Here is a 13,851-nt window from a genome sequence, read left to right as displayed (position 1 = left end):
GAATAGCATTTAATCCCCTCACCTCTCCTTGGTAGATCCTGAATGCACATACTGTTTTCTCCTCTCTCTCTATTGTGGTCTACCTACGCAGGCTAATTTTATGTGATAGAATAATATTACCATGCTTTCAAGCTTATTGACCTAACAAACTATGTCTATCTTTTATTCTGAAGTTGTAAGAAATCCATTCCATTATTTTAATTGTGTTAGCACTTTGTCACAAAGTAGAAGTCTATAAAGACACTATTAAACATGTTTGTATAAAGATATTTGTTTGGGATGCCATTACCAAATGGTTGCTTGCTTCCCAAATACCATGTTTTAGAAGCATGTAACACTTCATCCTAAGTATCAATATGCACCATTTTTAAAAAGTTCTATTTGACAATAGTTTGTATGGCATAGTGATTTCATGTACTACATAACAAGTAGTTCTTAATAGCTCAAGAAAATTGTTGCCTATAAAGATACTTTGCCATACGAGAAAATATACTTCAGGTAGCAATCTTTAACACTACTTTTATGTAATTAAAACTCACACTTTTTTCTCCAATGTGGCAGGGGATTTCTCTTTGATAGAAAAGTAACTAGGTACAAGCAAAAAAAAAATCAAAATCCTATTGAAGGTAGTGATTATAAGGACCAAAGTTTAATGGGTTATTTTGCTGCTGTTCTTTTTTGTAGGCTTTTCAGCGTCAAGTACAAGAAAGTTTAACTCAGCTAGAACTGATCAACAAACAGTACCGCCGCTTGGCTAGGGAAAATCGCACTGATTCGGCTGGCAGCCTCAAGTTGATGGTTCACGAAGGAAACCAGAGATGGGACAATTTGCAAAAACGAGTGATCTCCATCCTCCGCAGGCTTAAAGTATTCCTCCATTTTCATTCATTTATTTTTTTTCTGCAGTTGAAGGAACAATTTTAAGAATATCAGTTTTAATTGATTTCTTTGGATTTTGCTTTAAATGTTTAAAAGTTATGTACTGATGTGAAAAAGTTGAATCATCACGTTTCCTTTTTTACAGCATTTCATTGGCCAACGTGAAGAATTTGAGACGGCACGTGACAGCATTTTGGTCTGGCTTACAGAGATGGACTTGCAGCTCACCAACATCGAACACTTTTCAGAGTGTGATGTTCAAGCAAAGATAAAGCAACTCAAGGTACAGAAATACAAATCTAGATGATCACAATAATAAAAAGCAGAGCAGATTTTATCATTAGCTAAAATTTTATGCAATGTGATGTGTATGAAAGAAAAAATAGTAAGCTTTAAAATTATCACACACTCATAAGCAAGGTTTTATATAGTAATGTTATTGTATGACTACTACAACAGTGCCACCTAGAGTCATTTTGAGATGGGTAGCTATGTACATTTGATATATAGAAATAATAACAAACCCAAACAAGCTGTACTTAATACAAAAATCCTCTCTTCATCCATTGCTTTTTCACTGCAACTCATCCTCCTAACTATTTTATACTATATGTTTGTCACATCATAAAGTAAAGCAATAGTTTGCCAGTCAAGTCTTCTGCCTCAAATTCATTTGTTATTTAGGAATAAAACACATTCCTAAATCACATTTTTATTTTTTTTATGTTAGCTTTACAATTTAAAATAATCAAGGTAAACTCTCTGTATGACCTGGATGACTGAGAATCTCCATAGGCATACAGTATAGCAAATGGCCTCTGGCTCCTGACTTTTCTTATGTCCTGTATAATAAATTACACATTGTGTTTCAGGCTTTTCAACAGGAGATCTCTCTGAACAGCAACAAAATTGAGCAAATAATTTTCCAGGGAGAGTTACTGTTAGAAAAGAGTGAGCCTTTAGATGCAGCTGTCATTGAGGAAGAGTTGGACGAGCTGAGACGATATTGCCATGAGGTCTTTGGCCGAGTAGAGAGATACCACAAAAAGTTAATTCGTCTTCCAGTAAGTGTTAAATTTGCTGTATCAATATTTGCACATTTTGTTAATTTTAGACTTCATCATAGACTCAGTGTTCACTTCTTCAAGCATCTACAGAGTTATAGCTGTTTTGGATAACTCATGTCCTAAGTGCAGCCCCTTCAAACCCCATTCTTTTGTATTCAATAGGGCACAAATTGTAGAGGGAAAAAAGCCAAACTGATAATTGAAAAACAATCATGGGCCACTAAGGAATACCTGTTGAATTCTTCAGGTGTTCAGTGGCTACAAAACAAGAGCAGCACTGAAACTGGAGACCTAAGTAAGGCTTTTACAGGAGGGGGTATTTTTAAAAAAATTGTGGCTGGGCCTTACAAAGCTACTTGGCAGGTAGCATATACGTATTGCAAACCTGCCTTTGAGCATCTCCAAATTACACTGCTGAAGTCTGGCAATGGAACTACTGTATATGATTGATATAACTTTTTTGGGGGGGACACAAAAAAAGATGCATTAAGCCTTTTACACCTTCATATCGTTCTTTCAAGGCCCCCTTCCACTACTTAAAACTAACATTGAAAAAAAAAAAAGTCACTTATCTCTCAACTAAAAGATGTCTCTTTTAAGTTTCATATAGATGTAAGCTCTGAGCTACCCATTTATCCTAAAACATTTCCCATGTTTTTGTGAGGAAGTAAACATTTTTACATGGAGTCTTCTTTCTTCCCCAGTTTCTTGAGTGGTCCTGCAAAAATCAGCCTAAAGTAATAATAATGTGTAATAAAGAACTGCAAAATGTGAAAGGGAAAACAAAAGATCTGGTGCTTTTCCAACTTACCTCTTTCAATCTATTTATATATTTTTAATCTTGCACGAATGGATGTCACATAGCGAGATTTTTGTCCTCTTGACCTAGCAAACAGTAAAAGGGCTCCTTATGAAATGCATTCATTATTGTTTTAATGTCTCCTTCCAGCTCACAGATGATGAGCATGAGTTATCCGATCGTGAAGTGGATCTGGATGAATCAGCAGATCTTTCTGAGTTGCACTGGCATGACAAATCCGCAGACAGTGTCCTTTCCCCACATCCTTCCTCTGTTCTCTCGCTGTCTCTTCCCCAGCCACTCCGAAGTGAAAGGTCAGGGCGGGATACACCAGCTAGCGTAGATTCCATCCCTTTGGAATGGGATCATGACTATGACTTGAGTCGTGACCTGGAGTCCGCAGTCTCAAGAGCCCTTCACTCTGATGAAGAAGGGAGGGACGACAAAGATTTTTATCTTCAAGGAGCTACAAGCCTGGCAGGTAAAATCTATCAACAGATGTTTGGTCTTCTTAAATAAGATCATCTCTCTTCAATCGGCCTTCATGCTTGAGACGTTTGATGTAAGGTTATAGGGCCACCTTCTGACTTTGAAAATCTTTACTAATGTTCTCCAACTGGCACACAGAAGTAATTAGTGAGATACAAGCAGTCCCTAGATTAAGAACAAGTTCCTTTCCCAAGGTCTGTCCTTAAGCCAAATTTGTATGTAAGCTGATATACTGTGCAATGAACTTGAACTATGGCATATTTAATTTGAATCATTTTGTAATTACATTTTGCTATAGTAGGTCCCGTACTTAGCTGTAGTTGTCCTTAAATCAGAATGTTCTTAATAAAAAATGGATTTATTAGGTGACATTGCACAGTCTTTACAATTCTAGGGGGAAAAGAGAGAAGATACATTTAGGTAAAATAATTGGACCTATACTTAATTTTATTTATTTGTTTGTTTGTTTTATTTTATTGGATTTATATGCCGCCCCTCTCCGAAGACTTGGGGCGGCTTTGCATTGGCATCCTTCAGTCTCGAAAGACCATGGTATAATGCTCTGGAGCGTGTAAGGGGCGGCTTACAACACATAATTTACTGTATGCATTTGGTAATTATAGTTCCTTGTCATTTCCAATGTGTGAATTAGTAAAGGGAATCGTGTTGTCTCCTAATGCAGCAAGCCCACATGGACATATGCATAACGCAATGACTGGTTTAACATAGGATAGCTTAACCCAGGTAATCCTCAGTGTGCTGTGATCAAATCAGAGCAAGCTAAATTTACCAAGTTCGATTGATTGGTTTTGAAGAATAAAAATACAACGTAGGTAACAGAGCATCTTTTCATGTAAGAGCCGTGGTGGCGCAGCAGGTAGAGTGCTGTACTGCAGGCTACTGGAGCTTACTGTAGATCTGAAGGTCAGTGGTTCAAATCTCATCACCGGCTCAAGGTTGATTCAGCCTTCCATCCTTCTGAGGTGGGTAAAATGAGGACCCGGATTGTGGGGGCAATAGGCTGGCTCTGTTAAAAAGTGCTATTGCTAACATGTTGTAAGCCGCCCTGAGTCTAAGGAGAAGGGCGGCGTAAAAATCGAATAAATAAATAAATGTAATTTTCTATTCTGTGGAAAAATGAAAAGTAGAAGAAAAAATATTAGATCTTATCTCCAGTTATCTAGAAATAAGTACCATGAGTTTCAATAAGATTTTCTTTCAAATGCACATAGAAATGTGATCTAAAACTCAGTTTACATTTAATTCTTCATTGTATTCTCTGAATCACACATAGGAATTTCTCTGTAACTATGATGCTTTCCTTAGAATACTCAGATGCTGAAAAAGAAACTTTTGACAGGAATACTGTAATTGTGTGGCATAGTGCATACAATACATGCAGGCATGTTTTCCACTATCAGTTTCTCCTTAAAACCAAAAAGAGTGATTTTTGTTTGATGTTTTCCTTGGCACACTGCTAGGCATTAGTGCACTGCTGTTAATTTCTTTAATCAGTAGGTGTGATCATGTCCAGGCCAGGTGTTGTCCAGCTGATCATGTTGTTGACCTGCTGTTGGATGCCTGCTTCTTTGATGGGGACTAGTTCCTATTCTGGGAGATTGCTGTGAACTACAGTGGTACCTCATGATATGAACCCCTCGCCATACGAACAACCCAAGATACGAACTCGGGGTTCAGAATTTTTTTGCCTCTTGTTACGAAGTTTTTCCGTCTTACGAACTCGCCGCCGAGAAGCCCCACCACCCGGCTGTCGCTTTTTGAAACAGCCGGGGGGCTTCTCGGTGTCCTCCTGAACCCGAACGCCAAACCCGAACTTCCAGGTTCGGCGTTCATGAGGACGCCGAGAAGCCCCCCGGCTGTTTCAAAAGGTGATAGCCGGGCGGCGGGGCTTCTCGGCGGCCACCCGAACCCAAACTTTTGCCGAACTTCCGGGTTCTGCATTGGGAGAACGCTGAGAAGCGCCCGGCTGTTTCAAAAGGTGACAGCGGGGCGGCGGTGTTTTTTTGCAGGGGGGGGGGGTTTGTTGCATGCATTAATTCATTTTACATTGTTTCCTATGGAAAACAATGTTTCGTCTTACGAACTTTTTGCCTTACGAACCTCCCCCGGGAACCAATTAGGTTTGTAAGATGAGGTATTACTGTATTCAATTTCTGTGTTGTTGGCTGTGCTGCTATTAGGCTGTTGCACTGAGTATTTGGATGGTTCTTTGGAGAAGAAGGCATTAATCTTGGCCTCTGCTTCTCTAGTGCATCTCCTTAACCTGGTAGCAATTGCTTTGAGCCTTTGTTTAGTAGTCTCTAGGATTCAGATGGGATCCTGGAATCTTGTATTTTCCAGGAGCCGAGTCTTAATTGTCACACTCATCTATAATTCTATATAAGCAAATCTGAGTTGCTTTGATCTTAGCCTCTGACTTATTCTAAAGAGGGGGTATATACTACTATTCTTGACTTGTGTAGCCAAGCATCTCCAGAATTATAGTGTTGTAGCATATAACATTTCCTTGCTGATAGAAGTTAATATCTGTAGCTTAGGGTTGAACTCTGGGATCTTTGGTGCTGTCTGAGTTTGATTGTTTTCTACAGATGTTGGTAATGTCTACAAGAAAACACCCAAGCTCCGAAAGCACCAAACACCCCACCAGTTTGTGGGTTTTATCCATGATCTTATGCCTCAATATCAACATCTATGTTCTGTAATGGAGGGAGTGGCAGTGACATTCCAGCTTCAGGTCCCTCTCCAGTTGTTCTTCCAGGTCTTCTTCTTGAGTCTAGGTTAGGATGTAATGCATAGTTGGCCTATCTCAATTTGTGTGAGCAGCTTCATCTTCACTATGTTGAAGTGTTCTCAGTTGGTGTGGATGCAGGTTTTCTACCTATGTATAGTTCTTACATATCCCTTCTAGATGTACTGTTGTAGTAGCATTCCATCAATTAGAGGTTTCCTTGCTTTGTCCATGTATGGTTTGTTCCAATAGCCTACTTATTACTTATTGTCCTGGTTCCCCAACATCTGATGCAGATTCTGGAATAAGGACATTGATATAATGTTCTAAAAAGAGAAGAACATTTTTGATGTTCCATCAGATGTAGTCATCTCACAACTTCTCCATGTCCCTGAAATCCCCAAACCTGTTGACAAAGCCGCATTTTGAGGGACTTCTGTAAGGCAACCATGGCTACATACAAAATAGGGAATGGAACTCTGGTCAGTCTGTCTTGTATTGGCAGTTCTGTGTTAGCAAATACTTCAGAAGAAAAGGATTTAGGGGTAGTGATTGCTGACAGTCTCAAAATGGGTGAACAGTGCAGTCAGGCAGTAGGGAAAGCAAGTAGGATGCTTGGCTGCATAGCTAGAGGTATAACAAGCAGGAAGAGGGAGATTATGATCCCGCTATATAGAGCGCTGGTGAGACCACATTTGGAATACTGTGTTCAGTTCTGGAGACCTCACCTACAAAAAGATATTGACAAAATTGAACGGGTCCAAAGATGGGCTACAAGAATGGTGGAAGGTCTTAAGCATAAAACGTATCAGGAAAGACTTAATGAACTCAATCTGTATAGTCTGGAGGACAGAAGGAAAAGGGGGGACATGATCGAAACATTTAAATATATTAAAGGGTTAAATAAGGTCCAGGAGGGAAGTGTTTTTAATAGGAAAGTGAACACAAGAACAAGGGGACACAATCTGAAGTTAGTTGGGGGAAAGATCAAAAGCAACATGAGAAAATATTATTTTACTGAAAGAGTAATAGATCCTTGGAACAAACTTCCAGCAGATGTGGTAGATAAATCCACAGTAACTGAATTTAAACATGCCTGGGATAAACATATATCCATCCTAAGATAAAATACAGAAAATAGTATAAGGGCAGACTAGATGGACCATGAGGTCTTTTTCTGCCGTCAGACTTCTATGTTTCTATGTCTCAGCATTATGTTTCAAAAATGGCATGCATATGTGACAATTCCCACGTGTATAATAGCATAGATGACCAATTGAAAAAGTTACAAGCAATAAGTTCTTAGAAAAATCATTGAATTTGAATGAGGTAAGCATCATGGAATATACATATTAGCTTTCCCAAGTAGACCAGACAGGAGATATGACCAGTTGATATAATTTTACTTTACGTTAACAAGTCTGAATATTCAATTATTTCTCATTGAGAGACTGAGACACTAGGGAGAATCCTTTCTGAACCTCTTTTTCCACTCATTATGCTGCCCCAGGCTATGCATTCTGCTATCTGATCATTCCCTAGGTAGCATTTCTTCACCCAGTCTCTCTAGGGATTTGTCACATATCATTACAGTACATGTGTGGCAATTTGCATCTGAAAGTGGTACTTTCTTGCACTACGTTATCTCCAGGCATGAAATTATAGAATAAGTGCTAACATGATGATACTGGATTTAAGATCTCTCTTTAATTGAAGTACAGCGGTACCTCTACTTACGAACTTAATTTGTTCCATGACCACATTCTTAAGTAGAAAAGTTTGTAAGAAGAAGCAATTTTCCCCTTAGGAATCAATGTAAAAGCAAACAATATGTGCAATTGGGGAAACCACAGGGAGGGTGGAGATGCCCACAGAGGCATCTCCCCGCCTTTCTCCAGCCCTGTTTCCTCCCAGGAGATTCTTAGAGAGGCCCCACAGAGGCTTCTCCCTGCCTTTTCCGGTTACAGTTTCGGAGGCTCGGGTTTGTAAGTGGAAAATGGTTCTTGAGAAGAGGCAAAACCCCCGGTTCTTATCTAGAAAAGTTCATAACTAGAGGCGTTCATAGGTAGAGGTATCACTGTACTTAGAATAGAATGGAATAACAGAGTTGGAAGGGACCTTGGAGGTCTTACAGTCCAACCGCCTGCTTAGGGGGCTATTGCACTTTAATATAAGGGTTTTATTTGCATTGCATTCCCCTTACACAGCCTCTTTGTACCATCCATGTTTTTGTCAGATGTGCTCTGGAGTTCCCTAAACATGTAAAAGAGCTCTGGGATCACTGGATGAAAGAGAAAATCTATTTCATTAATAATTTCTGTTATTGCAATATAGCATTGGACCAGACACTATGATTAATGTCAGTTGTCTTTCTCTAAGCAAAATGAAGAATGAACTTAATCTTCTGTTAAAATTCACAGATTCCCTTCAATAATTATTGCTAAGAATCAATGGCTATGTTTTATCTTTGCAGATGTAGTGATTCCTGAGAGCCCCGAAGCCTATATAAAACTTACTGAAAATGCTCTCAAAAATGTCTGTGGTAGGCATTAAAAAGCCTAAAATTGCTATAATCCTAAAATATCTCTCGTAGAGCTTTCTTAACACATCTGCTGCTTTACTCATTACTTAACCAATCACTCTAATTTACTCAGACACACCAGCAAATTGAAAACTATTTCCTCACACAAAAAGTATCTTGTAAAATATTGTTGCTTCCAACCGGATATTTGGCAAACTTACAAAATTTGAGTTCTCTCTTTTTTAAAGTATAACAGAGTAATAGTGCTAACGTCCCCGCTCACAGTATGTAAGTTGGGGGGAAATTCATCAGTATATCATATTACATTCAGATAAGTATTAACTTTTTTCACCAACTGTATAAATTTTTATTGTGCTGTACTTATAAGGAAGGTTTTGCAGGGCCAATAAGGGTTATATGGGTGGAACTGAAAGAATATACAGGTTGCAACCGACTGTTCCAAATTTCATCTCCATGGTAACATGATCAAAATCCAGGAACTTGTCAATCGACATGTATTTATGACATTTATACTGTACAAGGGCCATGTGATCCCCATGTATAACCATCCCAACTGATTTCCAACAAAGTCAGTGGGGAAAGCTGGATTTAACTGTGATTGATTTAACAATTGCAGTATTCGCTTAACAACTGTGGCAAAAAAAGTTATAAAATGAAGCCAAACACACTTAATAACTGCCTTGTTTAGCAAACAGAAATTTGGGGCAGGGTGGCATTATGGACTCTATACAGAATAAAAACAAAGCTGGACAGGACATTGATTATTATTCTAAGGATGAACCCAAATTTTTCTCATTGCCTGATGCCTATATTAACATATCTATAAATATAAACTTCCCATAAAACTATCAGCTTGAAAAGAATAAATGCATTTTGTAAAGCATACTTCAGTAGGGCCTTGTAGTTTTGGCCCTGTAGTGTCAGGCTGGCTTCCCCTCACAGCATTATCAGATCTTCTTGTACAGTTTGAAATATCCAATATTTTCAAATATTGGATGGCATCACACATTGCACAAGCTGATTTCTACTCTCACAAGGTCTTCACCCTCATTTACATCCCACACATAGACAAACACCACATCTTTTCCGTGATTTCCCAGTTTTACTATTTCTATTTGGAACTTGCATCCAAAGAGAGGGATTAATGCCGCCAATAATTTCTACTGTGCTGAGAAGTGGATATAATTGGATTTTATTCTGGAAGAGGTTTTTTTAAAAAACCATGAAATATGAATGCTAATATTCTCCAAATATTTCTGATTATGGCTATAATTTAAAAAAAGGTGCTGTGTGTTTTTTAAAAAAGCAAATATGTATCTTGGAGTATTTTTGCTGCTTTGCAGTTTAATTTTCTACTTTAAAAAAACTCTGTAAAACTTAGACATACAAAATGAAAATATTCAGGGTTTGGGAAATTCTGTTTTCCTCGCATGCTAAAAAACTAGAAATATACCTAGGGAAGCATTCCATTTCTGAATTTGAAAGAAAATTAATGGATCGTTCAAATTTCTGGGTTGTTGGGTTGTTGTTTTTTGTCAATTATCCAAGAGAAGCCATTTGTGTTCATGTGGGATATACAACTGCAGCCTGAGCCAAATTATAGGATATATATGAAATTGAAAGGATAACAGAATGCAGTTTTCTTTTCTTTCACACACTCCCCTTTTTTGCCTAGTGAGAATATCACAAATACTTTAAAAAAATGTCTGAAGATGCAATAATATATGTAGAATATTTTGCCATCCATTTAGAGCTATTTCTAAAAATGGATTGCTTCGGTCAACACTGTATATTTTCTCCTTAAAAAATAACTTGTCCTCAATTACTGACCCATTTGCAAATTACTTATAGATTTAATTTGTCAGACATGCTATTCAGTCAACCTTTCTCATGCTTCCTAACCTAATTAACCCCACTCTCCATTTTATTGGTCTGAGATATTTTAGCTGCTCAAGTTGATAACATCTCATTTGTATAATTACTGCAGGAGAACCAGGTTCCTTGGAAACACATATTCGGCAGCTTGACAAAGCTTTGGACACAAGTCGTTTCCAAATACAGCAAACAGAGAATATAATCCGCAGTAAAACCCCTACAGGGCCTGAGCTAGATTCTAGCTACAAAGGCTATGTAAGTACTATGAGCATTGCCACTTAGTAGCTGGATAGAAAATTAAACTTCTTGAAGTACAACAATGGTAACATCATGTTCTGTCGGGCTCTCTGGTAGAATCCTCCCAAAAATTCACAGGTACAAATTTCAGACACACACACACACACGTTTGAAAATTCAAAACAATGTTCTTTATAATGAAAATTCACTTTAAACCAAGCCCTCTTTTGGTATAGCAAAGAGCACTCGTCTCCAAACAAACTGGTAATTTGTACAAGTCCCTTATCAGTTCTGTGATACTTAACTTGCAGCTGTGAGGCAATTCACAGTCCTTCTTCTTTCACAAAGTGAAACACACTTTGCTCTGCTTTAGTTTCAAAGCAGGGAAAATCAGCACACAAAAAGTCAAAGTCAGTAAAGCAGTCACGAAACACAATGATCAGATAAACCTCCACAATGGCCAAACCTACAGGCTGCTATTTATAGCAGCCTCACTAGTGACCACAGCCCCACCCAACCACAGGTGGCCTCATTTTCTTTGATAATAATCTCTCAGTTGTTGCCTATGCATCGCTCTCTGCATGCGTGGCTATATCATGAACGCTTGTTCTGAATCCAAGGAGGAGCTAGATAATTGATCTCCTTCTGAGCTGTCTGCCACACTCTCCTCCTCCCTGTCACTCAAGTCTTCTTGGTCAGAGGAGCCTTCATCAGCAGATTCCACCGGGGGCAAAACAGGCCTGCAGCATGTGGATGTCTCCCCCACATCCACAGTCCTTGGGGCATGAGCAGGGCCAGAGCTAACCACAACACATCCAAGAAAAGAATGTGAAGTCCTGCAGTCCTAACAAATTAATTGTGGCATAAGCAATCACCGGTCACGGATGGATGGATGGATGGATGGATGGATGGATGGATGGATGGATGGGTGAGTGGGTTGGGTATGGATGGGTGGGTGGATGGATGGATGGATAGTTCCAAATGCTAGCCTAAGTTATGAATTCTTAACGTACACACAACAAATAAGTGCTATTTCTATCTCATTTGTTTTGCTCACTCTCAACCCAACCAACAAATAATCATCCACACATTCTTATAATGAATCTTCTGAGTTTTATCTAGTTAAAGAGTTTGTAGAACAATTGGCAAAGAACACTCTATTTTTTAATTGCTACAGTGTGTTTTCAATGCATTGTATGCCCTTCTAATTAATATTTATCATATAGTACAAATGCAATGATACAAGTAAGTTAGTATATATATATTAAATAATTGTCAAAATAGTGACTAAACCCCACATTTCTGTACAACTAAAATGTTAGTTTGCCTATAGAAGTGTTAGCTATTTCAAGTTAAATTGTGGAAACATGACTATTGAAAAGTTTATCTGGGGGATTCTTTTTTTAAAAAAAACACAGATGAAGCTCCTGGGTGAATGCAGCAGGAGTATAGATTCAGTAAGGCGGCTTGAACATAAACTGAAGGAAGAAGAGGAAAAGGTGTGTGGATTTATTAACCTGAACAATGCAGAGCCACAAACATCTGGTAAGTAATAGTCAAATCTTCCCACATAAATATATCAAAACAAGCAGTAATGATTTACCACAGGGCACTATCCATACATCTGAATGCCCTCTCTTTTCTAGCCCTGTTGTATTCTACCAGGACCTATGGTGAGATTAAATATGTGGCCCTATTTGATGGGGACAAACCTTAAGATCAGTTGAGAATCACACAATTAATGTTTCTAATCACTTTGAAGCACAAGCAGGCACTAGCACTAAGGCAACTTCAATATGCTTGGAACTGAACTCTTTATCAGGGTAATAATTGTAGATATTTAATTAGTTTCTGAAACAATAGCTAAATCTGGGGATATTATCTCTTCTGTTAATAAAAACAGTGGCATCCAGGAGACGAGGAAACAGAACAACTGTGGCAGATTCAGAACTTAATCCTCCTGTATATACAAATATTTTCTGTTCCACTCTTATTAATTTTGTTTGTAAATTAGTTCCTGGTTATTTTTTTATTTTCTAAGAGTATATTGTGGTTTTATAATTTTGCTGTTCTAGAATCTTGTTCAGTTCTGGATTAAGTTGGAACTATTAATACAGGTGAACACATTGAAAATGAATTTGAACAAAAAGCCAGGTCCGGACTACTTATGTGGCAATGTAGTATTTTGGTTGTAAATGTATTTATTAGATTTGTATGCGGCCCCTCTCCGGAGACTCGGAGCAGCTCACAACAAAATACAGTACAAATCTAATGACTAAAAGCAGTTTAAAAATCATTAATATAAAAACAATCATACATCCCAAACAAACCATACATAAAATGGAATGGCCCGGGGGAATCAATTTCCCCATGCCTGATGGCAGAGGTGGGTTTTAAGGAGTTTGCGAAAGATGAGGAGGGTGGGGACATTTCTGATCTCCGGGGGGAGTTGATTCCAGAGGGTTGGGGCCGCCACAGAGAAGGCTTTCCCCCGGGGCCCGCCAGACGACATTGTTTCGTCGACGGGACCTGGAGAAGGCCAACTCTGTGAGACCTAATCGATCACTGGGATTCGTGCAGCAGAAGGCGGTCCCGGAGATATTCTGGTCAGATGCCATGAAGGGCTTTATAGGTCATAACCAACACTTAGAATTATCACCAAAAACTGATCTGCAACCAATGCAGACTGAAGAGTGTTGGTGTGACATGGGCATTTTTGGGAAAGCCCATGATTGCTCTCGCAGCTGCATTTTGCACAATCTGAACTTTCCAAACACTCTTCAAAGGTAGCCCCATGTAGAAAGCGTTACATTATTATTATTATTATTATTATTATTATTATTATTATTATTATTATTATTTATTAGATTTGTATGCCGCCCCTCTCTGTAGTCGAACCTCAAGGTGATGAGGGCATGAGTGACTGTGAGCAGTGACTCCCGGTCCAGATAGGGCCGCAACTGGTGCACCAGGCGTACCTGGGCAAATGCCCCCCTCACCACAGCCGAAAGATGGTTCTCTAATGTGGATCAAGCTGTGGATCAAGGAGGACGCCCAAGTTGCGGACCCTCTCTGAGGGGGTCAGAAATCCCCCCCCCCAGGATAATGGATGGACAGATGGAATTGTCCTTGGGAGGCAAAACCCACAGCGTCTTATCAGGGTTGAGTCTGAGTCTGTTGACACCCATTCAGACCCTAACAGCCTCCAGGCACC

The 13,851-nt window shown here is 38.9% G+C and overlaps 1 protein-coding gene across 2 annotated transcripts in view; it reads left to right on the top strand.

Annotated features, from left to right (window-relative positions):
• SYNE1 (spectrin repeat containing nuclear envelope protein 1) overlaps window positions 1-13,851 on the top strand; it is a 354,964-nt gene that overhangs the window by 322,797 nt on the left and 18,316 nt on the right. For both annotated transcript variants that reach the window (XM_070733725.1, XM_070733726.1), the window contains 7 exons: window positions 685-867; window positions 1,025-1,162; window positions 1,752-1,943; window positions 2,896-3,226; window positions 8,457-8,525; window positions 10,513-10,655; window positions 12,056-12,182. In XM_070733725.1, the coding sequence (XP_070589826.1) occupies window positions 685-867; window positions 1,025-1,162; window positions 1,752-1,943; window positions 2,896-3,226; window positions 8,457-8,525; window positions 10,513-10,655; window positions 12,056-12,182 (1,183 nt within the window). The remainder of the gene's footprint in view (window positions 1-684; window positions 868-1,024; window positions 1,163-1,751; window positions 1,944-2,895; window positions 3,227-8,456; window positions 8,526-10,512; window positions 10,656-12,055; window positions 12,183-13,851) is intronic.

This window comes from Erythrolamprus reginae, chromosome 1 (assembly GCF_031021105.1).
Source record: "Erythrolamprus reginae isolate rEryReg1 chromosome 1, rEryReg1.hap1, whole genome shotgun sequence".
NCBI lineage: Eukaryota > Metazoa > Chordata > Lepidosauria > Squamata > Dipsadidae > Erythrolamprus > Erythrolamprus reginae.
This window is presented reverse-complemented; position numbering and strand designations above follow the sequence as displayed.